At 41.0% G+C, this 17,796-nt stretch overlaps 1 protein-coding gene across 11 annotated transcripts in view; it reads right to left on the bottom strand.

Moving 5' to 3' along the window:
* UNC79 (unc-79 subunit of NALCN channel complex) overlaps positions 1-17,796 on the bottom strand; it is a 172,596-nt gene that overhangs the window by 111,442 nt on the left and 43,358 nt on the right. For all 11 annotated transcript variants that reach the window (XM_072986600.2, XM_072986602.2, XM_072986604.2 and 8 more), the window contains 9 exons: positions 16,695-16,924; positions 14,860-15,031; positions 12,564-12,794; positions 11,410-11,600; positions 8,945-9,068; positions 7,180-7,320; positions 4,872-5,105; positions 3,986-4,213; positions 1,691-1,832 (listed from right to left, as the gene is read on the bottom strand). In XM_072986600.2, coding sequence (XP_072842701.2) covers positions 1,691-1,832; positions 3,986-4,213; positions 4,872-5,105; positions 7,180-7,320; positions 8,945-9,068; positions 11,410-11,600; positions 12,564-12,794; positions 14,860-15,031; positions 16,695-16,924 — 1,693 coding nt within the window. The remainder of the gene's footprint in view (positions 1-1,690; positions 1,833-3,985; positions 4,214-4,871; positions 5,106-7,179; positions 7,321-8,944; positions 9,069-11,409; positions 11,601-12,563; positions 12,795-14,859; positions 15,032-16,694; positions 16,925-17,796) is intronic.

Here is a 17,796-nt window from a genome sequence, read left to right as displayed (position 1 = left end):
ACAACAACAACAACAACAACAATAATAATAATAATAATAATAATAATAATAATAATAATAATAATAATAATAATAATAATAATAATAATAATAATAATAATAATAATAATAATAATAATAATAATAATAATAATAATAATAATAGGCCTTCTGGAAATTTGAAAATCAGTGCATATGTCTGCTGAGAATTTCTGAACAACAAACAGCTTCATGTATGCTATGTTTCTGTTTGCATGAGAATAATGTGGATTGTTTTTTCCTTTTTAAGCGGAGGAAGATAGTGTCTTTGATGAATCTGACATTCATGATACACCCACTGGTACAACCAACAATAAAGAGTCACAGACCTTCTTTGCAAGACTGAAAAGAATAGGAGGCAGCAAAAGGTGAAATACCAGCCAGTTGAGATGAATGCTCAGAGAAGTACGATAGCTTTTTAAATTTAGAGAAATAATGATGATGATGATGATGATGATGATGATGATGATGATGATGATGATGATGATGATGATGATGATGATGATGATGATGATTTTGATCAGTCCATTGAATATATGTAAATTTAATTGTTGTTGTGGGTTTTTTGGGTTCTTTGGCCATGTTCTGAAGGTTGTTCTTCCTGACGTTTTGCCAGTCTCTGTGGCCAGCATCTTCAGAGGACAGCACTCTGTGCTCTGTGCTTCAGCAAAGTCCTTGTAGGACTTTGCTGCAACCATTTTCCTACTCTAGCAACTTCTTGGTGTATAGAGTTCAGGCAGCAAATCAGTAGTATTCAGTTTAACTTATGTCTGTGTTATTGTTTCATGCAGCAGGACTGGATGAATCCCAAGCCAGAATTAAGAATGCTGGAAGAAATATCAACAACGTCAGATGTGCAGATGATACCACTCTGATGGCAGAAAGTGAGGAGGAATCAAAGAACCTCTTAATGAGGGTGAAAGAGGAGAGTGCAAAAACAGTCTGAAGCTCAACATAAAAAAAAAATAAACTAAGGTCATGGCCACTGGTCCCATCACCTCCTGGCAAATAGAAGGGGAAGATATGGAGGCAGTGACAGATTTTACTTTCCTGGGCTCCATGATCACTGCAGATGGTGACAGCAGCCATGAAATTAAAAGATGCCTGCTTCTTGGGAGGAAAGCGATGACAAACCTAGACAGCATCTTAAAAAGCAGAGACATCAAGTTGCCAACAAAGGTCTGCATAGTCAAAGCTATGGTTTTTCCAACAGCAATGTATGGAAGTGAGAGCTGGGCCACAAAGAAGGCTGACCACCAAATAATTGATGCTTTTGAATTGTGGTGCTGGAGGAGACTCTTGAGAGTCCCCTGGACTGCAAAGAGAACAAACCTATCCATTTTGCAGGAAATCAACCCTGAGTGCTCACTGGAAGGACAGATCCTGAAGCTGAGGCTCCAGTACTTTGGCCATTTCATGAGAAGAGAAAACTCCCTGGAAAAGACGCTGATGTTGGGAAAGTGTGAAGGCAAGAGGAGAAGGGGACAACAGAGGACGAGATGGTTGGACAGTGTCATCAAAGCGACCAACATGAATTTGACCCAACTCCGGGAGGCAGTGGAAGACAGGAGGGCCTGGCATGCTCTGGTCCATGGGGTCATGAAGAGTATCAACAATGAGTATCATACAACAATGAGTATCATACAACCTGCTCCTCCACCTCCACCTCCACCTGTATTTTCTGTTGTCTCTGTGTGATTTCCTGGGTTTTCTCCATGCTTAGGTGCTGATTTGTTCTCTGCTTCCCCTTCAGTTCCTATAATGAACTCAGGTCTGGAATACAGAAGGCTGTCTTCCAAATTGTCTGTTGGTTCCTTTAGAGTAAAAGACAAATGGACAATAAGGAGCCAAGGCATTTTCCTGACATCTGCATATACGTGTTCTTAGATCAAACATATATTATGAGGGGATCTGGGTCAGGTCAATAGACTGTAGGCTTTGGACGGTGACACAGCTGGGCCAAGGCATTTATTTACAAGTTATACCTTGTTTCCCCTAAAATAAGACCTAACCTGAAAATAAGCCCTAGTATGATTTTTCTGGATGCTCATAATATAAGCCCTACCCCCCAAAATAAGCCCTAGTTAAGTGAAACCCTGCCCTCCACCATTGTGCAGCCACCAGAAGAAGATGACATGACTGTATCTGCATAAATATAGATTGTTGTACATGAAAAAAATTAAAACATCCCTTGAAAATAAGCTCTAATGCATTTTTGGAGCAAAAATTAATATACGACCCTGTCCTATTTTGGGGGAAACACGGTACTTACAAATCTGGCTTTTCCCTAAGACACTCAAAGCCGCAAATAGGATTCTCTTCCTCCCCACTTCATCCTCACAACCACTCAGTGAGGTACTTTAGTCAGAGAATGAATGGCTCACCCCAGAATGAGTGACTGACCACAGGCAACCAGTGATTTTTGTGGTTTAGAAAGACTACAGCTTGTCCTACACTTTAACCATTACACCATACTGCCTCCCAACAACACTGGTTGTGGTTACTACTGCCAGCTTTGTATCAAAGTTTATAACTCATTGAAGATGTACTAGATGTATGATCAATGATCAATATCCCGTTCTGTTCCTCTTTCCAGTCACTACTGTCCTCAAGTATTGAAAAACTAGCCATGAATTGCAGAGTTTCCAAGGGCTACTTCAAAAACCACATGGCAGAATTTTCCATGGGTGCATATGGCATGGCATCACATGCAAAATTCACACATTTTGCAACTAATGTATATTAATAGGTACATAGTAATTTTTATGTTCTGTGCAGGAGCTCTTAAGTCTGCAGTAAATATAAATGATAATGTTGTTTGGGTGGTACATTCTGGGCTTTTTGTGTTGAGTAATAACTTTGTGCTCCATAAGAGCTGTGCTGTGTTAGGCAAAAGGCTCTTTACTCCTGTACAGTGGTGCCTCGCACAGCGAGGTTAATCCGTTCCGGATTAACCATCGCTGTGTGAAAGCATCGTTGAACGGGGCAGGAAAAGCCATTGGAACGCATTAAACATGGTTTAATGCGTTCCAATTGGGCCGAATACTCACCGTTCAGCGATGCTTCCCTATGGCCGGCAGCCATTTTCGCGCCCTCCCCTCGCTTAACGAGGGTGCAAAAACGCTGCGTGCGGCCATTTTGGGGCTTCCGGCGGCCATTTTCTAGCTGCGGAACAGCTAATCGGCGGGTCGCAAAGCGAAGGTCGGTAAGCGAACCGCTTACTGACCTTCGCTCTGCGATTTTCGCCCATTGGGGCAGTCGCTCTGCGATCGCATTAGCGATTGAAAAAACATCCCCGTAGAGCGAATTCATCGCTCTACGGGGCGTTTGTTGTGCGAGGCACCACCGTATTTAGTTTGCACAATAGTCAGCTACATGCTGACTGGAAAGCCCAGAAGCAAGACATGAGTGCAATAGTGCCTTATTGTTGGTGTTTTCAGCAGAACCTAGAAACCTTTTTTTTTTTTGCCTTATCATACCCAGAATTCCTCAACCAGTGGAGTTGAAAAAAGTCATGCTTCATGTCCACAGCAATGACCAAACAATGATATATTGCCTCTGACAGTAGAGGCCTTTGATAGTCCTGCCTTCTGTGAACTGTGATTTCGCTGTTTGGTCATTGTTGTGGACAAGGGAAGGATGACTTTTAAAGTCACCAAAACTTGCAGTAGTAAATATAGTTTAATTGTGGTAAAAATGGCACATTTTTTGCCCATTCTGAATCTCCTACCATTTTGCTTTACTGGATGACCCAGAGTTCTAATAACGAGAGAGAGAGAGAGAGACAGAGAGAGAGAGAGGAGGTCTTCCTCCTCTCCACTTTCTGTATGCCATGCATAACTGTCCACAGCCAGTTTGTTACCAGAGCAGCGGGCGCCACCTCAGAACCACCTCAGCCTTTATTATATCTTTCCTTGCCCCCATTTTTTTCCTAAATTAAAGAGCATCAAATACAGCTGATGCTTACCACAAGCCTGATTTCTTCTTTGGGAGCCAGCCTCTCCAACAGCTCACAAGCCAACTGGTAGCACAAGATACTCGACTGACACAAATTACATTCAACGGCTTTCTCGTCTTTTTGGCAGGTGTGGGAACCACCCCAGGGGGCCTGGAACACATTGCTGATGATCGAAATGATGTCTTTGGAGATGCTGTTCTCTAAGCCTAAGGTAATGCCATCATCTTGCAGTTCCATCTGAAACACAGATTTCGAGACGGGCAGTTAATAAGGCAGTCAATACATGAACTGTGAACATAGGATCAATTCAATAGGTACGTCCAAGATTTTCTTTTTTAAGGGATAGAACCATCACGGTCTAGATGTGTGAGTGTGGAATCAGGAGTGATGCATTCTTGCACAGAGATATCTGATGCCTGTTTGTGCAAGCAGCTTCATCTGGGACTATGAAGACTGCAATACCAACAGCCGCTGAGCAATAGCATAATGATAATTAGGGTTGTGTGGCAAAATTATAGCAAACAGACTTTTGCTTTTGTGATCACAACAAAATCAGGCAATTGCAGTGCATATCGTCCCACCTTGTGTGGCACGCTATCTTGCAGCACCTGTATCTCTGGGTTTGGCTCTTGTTAAAAGTGTGGTCTACCATCCTTACTAGTGTGTTCTCTTAAAACTTCCATGACATATTTCTCCCAGTTAAACGACAGGTAGCAGGAGAAGACACATTCCCTGATCTTCTGCAGCACTGAGAAATTCAAAACACGTACATGTATGTCCTTCACCTTGTTAGCTGGCCACCCTAGGCATTGTGAGAAAAGCAGACATGCATGCAGCATAAATGATGACACTTTTAAGCTTCACTTTGAAATACCAGAATTCTATTTTTTGTCACCTGCTTTAAGATGAGATCAAACATCAGGATGAAGCAATTCAAGTTCATTTCATCATCATCACAGTCGAAATCAATGGCCCTTCCTCCTCCTCCTCCTCCTGGATGACTAAAGTTCTTAAAAGGGCTACGAAAAGGGCTGCGCATTGGGCTGCGAAACGGACTTTGAAATGGACTTGGGAACGGACTTAGTGTATTATGCTGCACTCTGCGTCCTGGATCAGAGGCAATGCTCACCTAGCAAAGCAAGAGCAATTAAAAACAGACATACACATACAATCAGTATTATTTTCTTATGGGCTGGTTAATACCGTGTTTCTCCAAAAACAAGACAGGGTCTTATATTAATTTATTAATTTTTGCTCCAAAAAAACCCGCATTAGAGCTTATTTTCAGGAGTTTTTTTTTCATGTACAACAATCTACATGTATTCAAATACAGTCATGTCATCTTCTAGTTGCTGCACAAGGGTGGAGGGCAGGGTTTCCTTTAACTGGGGCTTATTTTTGGGGTAGGGCTTATATTACGAGCATCCAGAAAAATCATACTAGGGCTTATTTTCAGGTTAGGTCTTATTTTTAGGGAGACTGGGTAATATATTAATACTCATGTGTTATCAAGTCAATTCTGACCCATAGCGATCCTTTTTGAGCAGATTCCAGATAGGCAGGAGGGACAGTGGAAAATTGAACTCAGGCTCCATAGCTAGGTATCTAAACAACTGTGCTATACAGCCAACTTATAGGCTGATTACAATAATACAAACATGTTAAAGGGCAACCAGTTAGACAATAAGGCAAAATCCAAAGAAACAAAACAAGACAAGACAAAAACATGTGGCACCTTAAAGACTAACTATTATATTTTAATGTGAGCTCTTGTGGACACGTCTGCTTTGCCAGACATACAAAAACAGAATGAAACGTTGAATGAAATATCAGTTTCATACTAAATATTCATTAGCTCTTGGATCTATGTTATATTTACAAGCAGTAATTTATGGCTGATGTTGTTTCTGGGCTCTGTTGTAGAAATTCCTCAGGAGACATAAAACAGACACCAAGCCTGGGCAAAAATGATGGAGGGAAAGAGAAGAGACAGGAGGGGTGTGCGAGGACGTTGAAGATTGGGGATTTACTTAAAACTCAGTTTTCAAAAGAAATCTGCTTTGCTGCTGTGCTGTGTCTTTAAAAGCAAGCTTTGTGGAAAACACAGCAGCTGTAGCTTTTCACAGATGCAAATAAAAATTGCTTTTAAGGCAGGAGAATGTAGTTTTGTTCTTTTTAAAGGCAAAGCAATTTTGAAGTTATTTTCCAGATATTCTACTTAATCATATCTACCACTTAGTTCAGATATTTCCACTTAAAGCTGACAAAATGTTTTAAAACTTCAGAATTTCACAGGCCCACAGCTCAGAAAAGTATGATGTCACCAAGAAGTAGATTCAGAGCTTTGAAAAGGTACATTTTGGACTACAAGAATCCCCTAGCCAACACGGATACTAGTTTTTGGATAGGGGATTCTGAATGTTGTTGTTGTTCAAAAACTCCAGTTTTAACCAAGAACCTAAGAATCTATTAAATATTGACGCAGTATGTATGCTGTTCCTAATATTGCTGTTTTTTGTAGCTCTGATGATGATGATGATGATTTTGAAAGCTCTGGTCAAACCTGTTGGGACAGTAGTCAACAGGAGGAGCAAGAAATCAGATCAAGATCCCACCGAGATGCTACTCTTTAAATATGTGTAAAATGCAACCTTTTGATGCTTATCAAATTCCCTGTGAAGACTGGGTCCTCTTCACCAGCATTGTGAATAGGCTGGTCTTGATCCTAAACAGACTACAGTGGGGTCTTGACTTGAGAACTTAATCCGTATTGGAAGGCGGTTCTCAAGTCAAAAAGTCTGTAAGTCAAGTCTCCATTGACCTACAGTGCATTGAAAACCGATTAATCCCGTAACAGGCCGTTTTTGTTCCATTTTGGTTTTTTTCTGGTCTGTAAGTCAAATCTCAGTCTGCAAGTCAAACCTAAATTTTGCGGCCAGAGAAGTCTGTAACTCAAAAAGTCTGTAAGTCAAGCCGTCTGTAAGTCAAGGGTCCACTGTACTTGGAACTAAGCCTTCCCTGTATCATAAGAGCTTATTTTCCGTAAAATAAGAATATCGGGAATATAACTTCAAAAGGAAGTTTGTCTAGACTTAAAACACTTAACTGTGTGTAAAGTCATGTCACTGCAGTTTCATTAGAACATCTTTGAGTTCCACTTCGTGCCACTCTCCAATCATCAAGGAAAGTGATAATGAAATTACCCTTCGGGCTGCAAGATTCCCAGTCAACTCACTGACTCTTGACTTCCTCTGATTCGCCAGCTCTTTCACAGAATTAACACCATCTGAAAACATACTGATTAGCAATTGAAGAGGAACCACAATATCTAATTCAGATAACACCTGAAAGAGAGAGGTGGATGGGAAGACATCAAAAGAGATTTTTAAAAATTCAACGCATTTTCTATATTTTACAGACTGGGCCAAAATAAACAATGAATGTAAACACAACACATAGCCTACATATGTACATTCTCTTACAATTTTCACAGAAATGCAGTGCCAATATTACCATATTTTTGGTGACGTGACACCTTTTCCTAAAATTATTAGAGGAAATTTGGGGTCATTTTATACACGGAAGGAGGCGGAGGTGAAGGAGCCAGTGCTGGGGCTCACCTCCAGCTCACGTCGCTGCCTTGTCTCCTGCCCAAAGGGAGCCCGCGAGTGGCACTGGAGGAGTGATCTGGTGGCGGCGGTAGCAGTCAATGGGCAACCACGAGAGGCGGAGTTGGAGGCAGCGGTGCTCAGCTGCCTCTCGCAACTGCCCATTGACTGCTGCCCCCACCTCCAGATCGCCTCCATCCAGCGCCACTCATGGGCTCCCTTCGGGCAGGGGACAAGGAGGTAACGTGAGCTGGAGGTGAGCCCCAGCAGTGCCATTGGAGGAGGCGACTGGGTGGTGGCAGCAGCAACAGCAGGAGGCAGAGGCATAGCCACTCAGTGCCACCCCTCATGGCTGTCCATTGACTGTTTCTCCGCCTCCAGAAAGGGTCAAAAATGGGGGTCATCTTATACTTTGGGGGGTTGTATATATGGAAAAATATGGTATCTGAAAAAAAAACCTGAAATTCAGTGCTGGAATGCATTGTATGTTAGAACAGAGCAGCAAGATATATGAAAGTTGATCTGAATTAGGGGTGCAATCAGCAAGCCCTTGGTGTATTTTTGCCTCTTGCCATTTCTAGCTCTCCACATACAGTGGTGCCTCGCAAGACAAATGCCTCGCAGGACAAAAAAACTCACAAGACAAATGGTTTTGGCAATGGGGTTGATGACTCTCAAGACAAATGTTCCTATGGCCATGCTTCACAAGACAAATGTTTTCCATTTTTTTTGTTCCTGTCTCATGTTTGCTGATTTTTAAATGTTTTTCCATGATGTTTAAAAAGTTAAAAGTTTTTTTTTATTGAAATGTTTGAAATTATCTGCACAATATGTATGGCTTTAAAGAGCACTTAATAAACCCTTTGTAAACCAAATTTGACTTTGTTCTGACTTTTTTTGCCCATAGGAATGCATTAATTAGATTTCAATGCATTCCTATGGGAAAACGCATTTCGCAAGATGAATTTTTCGCAAGACAACATTAACCGCAGAACAAATTAAATTCATCTTGCGAGACACCACTGTAGATTGGTATTTTGAGATTTCCTCCCTCCTTTGCTCTCTGAAGGCACTTCTTACTTCTTCCTTGCTAGAGAAAGGTAAATCCACCAGCTTTTCCATAATGTCTGAGCAGCCCTATAAACACAGAAGCCAACCTTTAGGGCTTCTGTCACCAACTTCAGAGCTCTTTCACCTGTACTATCCCTGAAAGGATTTCGCAAAATAGTAAACACACATTTTCTACTTTCCGCCAGTTATCAGTTGCTATTTAACAGTTATAAATTTGCCAGTAACCCAACATTCTCTACTACAACAAATACCAATGATGATTTGCTCACAGATGCACATTTATACTCACATGGAGCCAGAGTAATGCTTGTTCTTGTACAGATGAAGGGTAACCTGTGAACCGACAGCTGATGAAACCAAACATCTCCTCCATGGAAAAAGGGAGTGGGCACAGCTCAATATCAAACATTTTGCTAAAATGGGTGAAGACAAGACTTAAATCAGCAACTCCTTTTCATGCGTGTCACAAAAGGGAGAAAGTTGTGCATGGTAATCACAGAAAATATCACAGTGAAACATTTTGCATCAGTAGCTGGCATGTCATTTGAAGAGTGGCATTCTAAGCTTAAAAGAAAAGGCATGGTCTGTGCAATAAAAGTTATAAATTTGGATGGTAATCCAAATTATGTGTCTCGACAAGCTGAACCTTTGGTCTAGATGGGTGGGATAGAAATCCAATAAATAAATAAATAAACCTTGAGCCTTTTGTGAATTATAAAAATTGACAAAATATCTTCATAAAATATTGCATACAAATCCTCATGATTATTTCAGCTCTATTTTGTAAGTAATACCTTGTTTCATCAGATGGGTGGAGTGAACTGTGAGGGACTGGATATAAAAACTGGGGTGATGAAATTTCTGCACAATATAACTAAAATCCAATGGGACACATTACAGAAGAACAACTATACTGTCAATTCTCGTGAAAACAACAAAGAGACTCCTGGCATCTTAAATATATGTATAATATTGAATCACAGCCAATAACGATGCTGGATATAGATGTATAAATAGATAACTGAAGTTACAGAACTGAAATGAATTGTAAATCCCAATTAAGAGTATACTCATTCCTAATGATTCAGTGAATCTACTCTGTTGCTGTTATGTGCCATCATATTTAAGGATTGGCTTTATCAGTTCCACCGCTCCAGTAAGCTTCCATGTAAAGGTACTTTGGAGGCCATCTTTTTAAATCTTCTGCTCAGTGTGGTAATCTTGCAATTAGAACATCTGAGACAGATGGCTATATATGTGCTGCCTAAACAACTCAAATAGAGGGGAATGTTCCAGCTCGAAAGGCAGTAGGTTCCACCATCAAAGTGCACACCATTAGGGATCCTGGTTTTCCCCAATTTCAGCCAGAATCTGTTCTCTTGCGAAGTTCATGCACTGGTTCTACACCTGCACTTATGCTGTGTTCTTGGTTTTGAGTCTCTCTTCTGCAGCTACATTTAGTATATCTCTTCCACCTTGAGATAACCGATGACCCCTCTCACCTAATCTTCTCTGCTCTAGACTAAATATATCCAGCTTTTTCAACCATTCTTCATGCACATGCACAACTGCATAAAAACATGTTGTTTAAACAAATCACACTTTAATATATTTGGGAGCCTTTAAGGTGCAAAAAACACTTTAAGGACTTTTAAAGATTGTTGTATGTTTATTAGATCTTCTGGGCAAAGAAGCAAAAACTGTGGCCAGCAAAAGGCACACAAAGCACAATAAAACATGCTAGCTTGAGCAAATAGGTCCAGAATGTTGAGTCCCCTATTTCTTGATCTTATACTTCATTTGTAAGACATTTTGAGATAGTGGGGAATCAAATAAAGTTCAATTAAATATATGCCTTGCAGCCACATCTCCTTTCTAAACAGCACAGCAAGGCTACATGGACTAGGAAGATTCTTAAAAACAGGCATCAAGTAGGTGTGATACACTCAGTATTGTCTGCAAATCCCATCAGCCCCATCTAGCATTCCTAATAGTGAAGAATGCTTGGAATTGTACTTTAATAGCATCTGGAGAACCACACTTTTCTAATTCTAAAACATAATCAGTAGCACTTATGCTGCCTACTTCTACTCCAGAGCTAAACCAAATTTCATTTTTTTCAGAACAAAAGTCCCATAATTGTCGAGGACATCCCAACTCCATTAAGGGTATAGCAGTTCTTCTTCCTCCAGAGTAAGCCTATGTTCTTATTGAGAAAACAAAGTGCCTCTTCACCCATAGTCAAAACTTTACCCCACTTTGCAGTATTTCAATTCCAACTGTGAAGTTTCCACTTTAGAGATGGGGTATTCATATACGAATACGAATATCCCCCCACAGGTGAAGATAACGAGGTCCGATGGTCCACTCACGATTGCACCACTGCTGCGACTGCCACTGAGCCTTCCAATGGCTCCGGAGATTGTGTTCTGCTCACCACTCTTGGCAGGAGGTGGGTCGACAAGCCTCTCTGCTAGGCGGTAGAGTGTCTCGCTGAATGCGATCTCTGGAGCCATTGGAAGGCTCCACGGCAGTTGCGGCAGTGGCACAGTCATGAGCAGTCGTTATCTCAACCTGTGGGGGAATATTCATATTCATATACGAATACCCCATCTCTAGTCTCCTTTTCCTAACATTCAATTCATGCAAACTACAGAGAAAATACCAGCTGCTCTTACTAATCTCTGCAGCATAATAGACACATGCACATACCCCTCTCCAAAACATGAAATGCTCCCATGCATCCTTACCTACCTTAATACTTCCCTGAACTCCTTCAGTTGATTATCTGGGACTTCAGTCCTGATGGCTTCCAGCCACTCTGGCATAATACAGTCCCACACAGACTGGTTTATCACATTGTATGGAATCAAGCACAGGATCCGATTCAGGCCTTCCTTTAACTGTGTGACGGTGCTACAGGATTTGTCCCAGTATCCACCCACCTGAGGACATTTCCAGGAAAAGACGCCATGAATGACTCATTTGTTCAAAACAACCTCAAGTACACATAACACCATGCAGTTCTTCAGTACTGCTTGCACTGACAACTATGCCATTTTCTCCTCTGATAGCTTAAGAACAACCTTTTCAAAATAAGAAGTTCAAGCCAGTATACAAGTTAGAACACAGCAGTGGCCATGTTGGGTTTGAACAAAGGCCTATCTAGACCAGCATCCAGTCAGCTGCCCTCAGGAAGCCCACAAAAATGACATTAGCGCAAAGCCCTCTCATGTTCTTCTTCCCTAACAAGTCACATAGAGAACCATGCAACTTCTGGAGCTGGTGGAAATATACGGTATATCCATTGCCAGCCCCACTTGCCATGAATTTGTCTAGCCACCTTTTATAGCTGTCCAGAAGGCCTGAGTCAGGGTATCCAATCCCACAGTTTAATAATGCACTCTTTCAAGAAGTACTGCATTTTATTTCTTTAGATGTTTTCTTTTAAATAATAAAAATTCTAGGCACACTGGAATATGCAACAGAGAGCTTGAGAGTCGTAAGAGGCCCACAGGCTATATGTTGCTGCTCTGGACCATGCATAATTTTACTTCTCCCCTATCTCTCATGATCTGATTTCTAGCCTCAAGTATTGCCACGTTGCCATCTTTCCTCAGAAGGAATGTGCTCCAGCATCTTAATAATTTAGATTCTCTTTTTTTCCCCTTCCCCTTATTGTAAACCTTTTCCAGGTTTACAATATTCTTCTTCGTGTTCAGATACTCACCAGAACTGTGCATAGTTTTCCATGTGTATTTTTGCTTTTATTTAAGCGTCGTATACTATGGACCATTTTATGTTCCATTGCATTCCGAACTACACTTTCGGAAGTGCCCAGTATTGTGGACCTTAGTATTTTAGATAGGATTGGTACATATTAAAGCATTGGTGGAAGAAATTCCTACCCTTGCAAACTCCATTGGCTTAGGAAGTAGACACATCACCATGACATCAAACCGAACATCACACACTGTCTTCAGCCACTTGGTGACAAATTGGGGTTTGAGTTTCTCCACAAGGCTCCCCACTTCATCATCCATCATGTATGCAGTGGAGTGGAACCACTGGAAGACCATGCTGACAAGCCGTGCTAAGCTCTCTGTGGGGGTGTTCTCACTAGGAGTACAGAGGCTTACCTGGAAGAGAGATTTGTTCCAGATAAATTCTTATGCATTCTTATAAGCTGGGGTGGGGAAAGTGTGGTTCCCCCATGGCTGTATATGGTCATCCATGACTTTCCAACACTCCCAATCTAGTGGGGTATTGCTGAACACAAGCAGTTCAAGTTAAATTTTTAGTTGCAGCCTTACATCCTGTCTGTTGTCTGTGTGACTGGGAGGGACTTTTCTGGGCTGGGGTGGCTGTCCGTCTGCCTAGCACTAACCAATCATTCCTTCCAGCCTTTGAACTCAAAGAGAGTCCCACCTCTTTGCTGAGTGTTCTTTTCCCTTACTTTCCTATATTTCATTGTACTTGTGCTCCTATATTTTTACTGTGATTTGTTCCTGTATTTTGGATTTGGATATGACTTGAGTTTTGCCTAACACTTAAGCTCAGTTTTGTTCATAGCTGTAAGAATGGCTTTTAAAGTAATGTACTTGTGACTTCTCAAAAGTTACATGTTTTCAATAACTCTTGGATTTTTGAATATAGAAGCAATGTAGAAACATAAAACTTGCAAAAATTAGACAAGCTGAAGTTGCCTGGCATTGTTGCAACAATAGAAAGACATATAATTAGATACCCAGATGAACTTAGAAATGCTTGTCAATGCTTGTCTGATTTCATTCTGGGATTAACCCTTTACTGGGATAAATGGCAGCTATGATAAACATAATTTATTTTATTTTACTAGATTTATATACTGCCCATTTAGAATGTGTCTACTCTAAGCTTCTGTTATTTGCTCAGGAGATCTATATATCTCCATAGGACTCTTGGGGGAGTCAGGCATCCTCTTAAGGATCTGACAGTGAGGCTTGCATGTGCCCCCACCACCCATTTATTCTCATATGGATTCAAACTTGTGGTGTTTTGTGCAGGACCAGCAGCACAGTTACCAAACTTACATTTAACACTGTGCATCACCCAGACAGTTGAGCTTGGAAAAAAATTACTGAACTAAAAGTCCTAGTGATCACATTGGCTAGGGGATTCTGAGTACTATAGTCTGAAAAAGCAACTTCCCCAAGCTCTGCCACAATATTTGACTGGCAGTATTACATGAAAGAAACAACAAATATATTCCTTCACAGCAGTTCAGTATATTATATTCCAAAATGGTGAACCAAGTTTTGCTCTTAAACCCTACATATTTTAACTTGTGAAGAACCAGAGACAAAACAGCCAAAGCAACGTGTGTTGCTTCTATACCACCCCCATCGCACTTAAAGCACTCCCTGGGCAGTTTACAATTTAATTATGCAGGCTACACATTGCCCCTGCCCACAAACAAACTGGGTATTCAATTTACCAACCTTAGAAGGATGGAAGGCTGAGTGAACCTATCAATAAATTCTGATAAACTACATATAGCTTCACAGAGCCTCATTCTATCTGTCCTGAGATCTTTAGTCATCAACTGATCACTTGTAGACCAATGTAGGCATCCTTCAGTCTTGAGAGACTATGGTAATGTGTTCTGAATAGAGGTCTTGGAACAGCATCTAGTGTGGCCGAGAAGGCCAATTCGAGAGTGACAATCCCTTCCACACTGAAGATAAATATAATCTGTCTCCTGTCCAGCTCCCTGATTTTGCTGCTTTTGGGACTGCCCCTTTGCCTCGGCCTGCTGAATAAGTGTTTCTTCAAATTGGCAGAGGCCATGCTGTACCACCTGCCTCCAGGCTGAACACTCAGATGTCAAGGTTTCCTATCTGTCAAGGACCATTCCTAAGGCCTTCATTTGTAGACCACATTCATATCTGTGATCATCACCAGCCCTAGTTTCTACACACTCTTTTTTTTTTTTAAACTACTGACAACCATTAGGTTCTGCAGGTTTTCTAATGTTTCCTGAACCTTCAGGACCTCTTTGACATTAGAGTCTCTGAAATATTACTACCTCAGCACAGTCAAAATCTGTTTCACTGCTGCTTCTCTAAATGTACAAGACTCGCAAGAAAATTAGATTGGATTCTCAAGAGATTCGCATCACAAGGAAATCAAGGAGAAAAATGGGAAGAACAAAATTAAACTTACCAAGAACCAGATTCCAAATTGACTCAGAAGACGCTGGTCATGCTTGTCATCATCTTTGTTATCAAAGTCTGTGTTATCCAGAGAGTGATGTGACGAGGACAAACCCAACTGCCTCCTACGGTTGAGTTCATACTCTCTTTGTTCAGCATGGAATTCAGCCTCTTTCAACAAGCTAAGAAAAAAGGGAAGGTGTGCCTTTAAACAGACGTCAAATGGAGAACCAAGAAATGTGCCTCCCATTTATATTTTGGTTCCTTGACTGTGTTCTTTGTATCTGTATATAAGCCACAAAAGCTTGACCCTTCTGTTTTTATCCATAGAGTATTTGGGGAAGGCAAATATTTAATACAGTACCAGAGAAAGAAAGTAAATGGAATGGAGAAGCAGCTGCTTCAGCTCTGATACTCATCTGGTTTATGTTCATGTATTTATTATTCTTTGAATAGTGCAAAATACTGAAGAGTCCATTCATACTAGACCAAGTACTCGTCTCACTCTTGGCTGGAGGTAAAGAATCTTGTGAGGCCTTAAAATTCTTGACTGAGGTGTCTGTCTCATAAGGTTAACAGCCTAACTGATGTGAATAAGGACCTCACTAAATATTCATTCCATCTCATACATATGCCGTGTTAGCTACAGATTCAGGGACTTGTAGTCCAAAATGTTTTCCAAGCTCAAGGGCATTGTGAGTGTGCATGCCTATGTACAAACAAGCATATGCATGTATTTTCCAGCACCAATTTACAATAAATCCTACATGGTCAGGGGAAAATTCATAAGGCTTTGTTGAACTTCATCACATAATTGCAATCTGTTCTCCTGGCCTTGTCCTCTGACATCCAGGTAGGTAGCACACAAATTTCCCAATCACAGGGGAGCTTACAGGTGATCCCACACAACTGTTTAAAGAGTAGGGCCATTGGAGATGAGGAAGCAGCCACTGGTAATGAGGAAACACAACAGGGCAACTCCTGCTGTGTAGTTACTCATAGTGAAGGAGAAACAGGGTAACTCAGTGGCAAATTACCACTAATTAACAAGTCCCCCTTTGTATTCCTCATTGCATGTTGGCTGGGAGGCTTCGATAATTCAAACAGGGACTCATTAATTAGTGGCAATTTGCTACTGCAAAGCTACTCCAGTTCCCTTCTGATAGCATAACTATGCAACAGGATTTTGCCCTTATATTTCACAACAAAACAGAATTACACAGCAGTGTTTCCCTATGTTACATAAATTTAAAATCCTATAATATACAATAGTGATTTTTTTTTTTTTGTAAAGGGGGGATGGGAATGGATATGCCAGTTTTTCCTCAGCATAAAATGGCTCGGACAGAATGCATTTTCCACCTCCTGTGCGCAATAGTCCTAACCCAAGGAGTTTTCAAATCATATAATTTTCACACAGCGGCCTGGCTCACTCATTTTGGAAAGGAGTCAGTAAAAATAACAACATTAACTAAAACAACCAAGTTGTCGGAAGAGATGAAAATGGAATGGAATGGAGTTAATGGGATTAACTGATGGGAATAAGAACAAATTATTGTATTATTGCAATATTGCTTTTCTTTCTAAACTTATTCCTCTTTTATCAAATGTATCTGAATAAAATGTGCTTGTACCAGTGATGAGCTCTAATACTTTAACATAATTTTAATGCACAAACTTAGCATGAGGATATGTTGTACCACCAGAGGTTACTGGATTTTGTAGTCTAAGAAGAGCTGGAGACCCCAACATCTTGCATCTGCTCACTTATATGACAAGGAGCGGTCCAGCTGGCTGTATAAAAGGAAATTTGCTCTGTTTGTTTATTTGCCTAGTGAAAATTACCTGATGACAGCTTCAACAGTACACACTAGCTCCTCGGCACCACACTCACGAGTATTGATCGGAGGTGGTGATGTCTGGTAGAGATGAGTCTCAGCCGTTGCTCCAACTTCACTGCTATGATGGTTTGAGTGGCATCGTTTGCAGTAGCGCACTGGCCTGTTCCCATGGCGACCACAGCAGCCAGCAGAGAAACATGTGACCACAGCCCTTCTAACATGTGAGCTGCAGTTCTGCAAGGAAACAAAATAGATGTAATAAAGCCATTGATAGGAACTGAAAGCAAATAATCCAAGAACTGCCATCCAAACAATTGACAAATCATTTACTTGGACAAGTGAGAAGGCTGGAAAGAGTAAAAAGGGTATGGAAGCAGAGTTCAGATAGAAGCCTAGTGGGGAAATTTGTGGCCTTCCAGATGTTGTCAGACGACAACTCCAATCATCTCTGGACAGTGGCTGTGCATGATGAAGGCTAGAGTCCAACAACATCTGTACAGCCACCAGTTGCCCTGGCCTGGCCTACAAGAAACTGAGTAATTGCTTGGCAGTTTGAATATTAGAAGTCAACCTTCAATATTTGGATTTGCTGCTGCATTCTGGTTGTGCACTGCTAGTGAGGGAAAATATTTTGTGAGAGACTGGTAGATCTCTGGGTGATTTGTCTTAGATCAGCAAAGGCTGCTCACTTCCAATACTTTCACAAGAGCAAATAAACCTGCTGGCAATAATTTCTGGCATGACTGAATAGGCGTGCTATTGTTTTCTTTCTCTTGGCCACAATGTTCTCAGTCAATAAAATATAAGCAGGATAAAGTTACCTTGCCTGGCCGGCATAACATATTGGCTGGAGAATTCTGGAAACTGCTATCCAAAAACATTTGCTGGCTTTTAATATGGGTATGAATCAGCTGCTTATGACTAGGTAATTTGGTTAAAATCTTTGAGTAACTAACACATACTTGGACTCCTATACGAAACTTGTCCCAGTAGGTAATGCATGGGGCATAATGGTAATTGCACACGGATACCCAGTACAATGTAGTGAATAGAGTAAGAGACTTAGAAGGCTTAGGTTCGAATCTGCACTCAGCCATGGAAGCTCA

Source organism: Pogona vitticeps, chromosome 1 (assembly GCF_051106095.1).
Source record: "Pogona vitticeps strain Pit_001003342236 chromosome 1, PviZW2.1, whole genome shotgun sequence".
Classification (NCBI taxonomy): Eukaryota; Metazoa; Chordata; class Lepidosauria; order Squamata; family Agamidae; genus Pogona; species Pogona vitticeps.
Note: the sequence above shows the minus strand (reverse complement) of the source record. Positions and strands in the feature narration are given on the sequence as shown.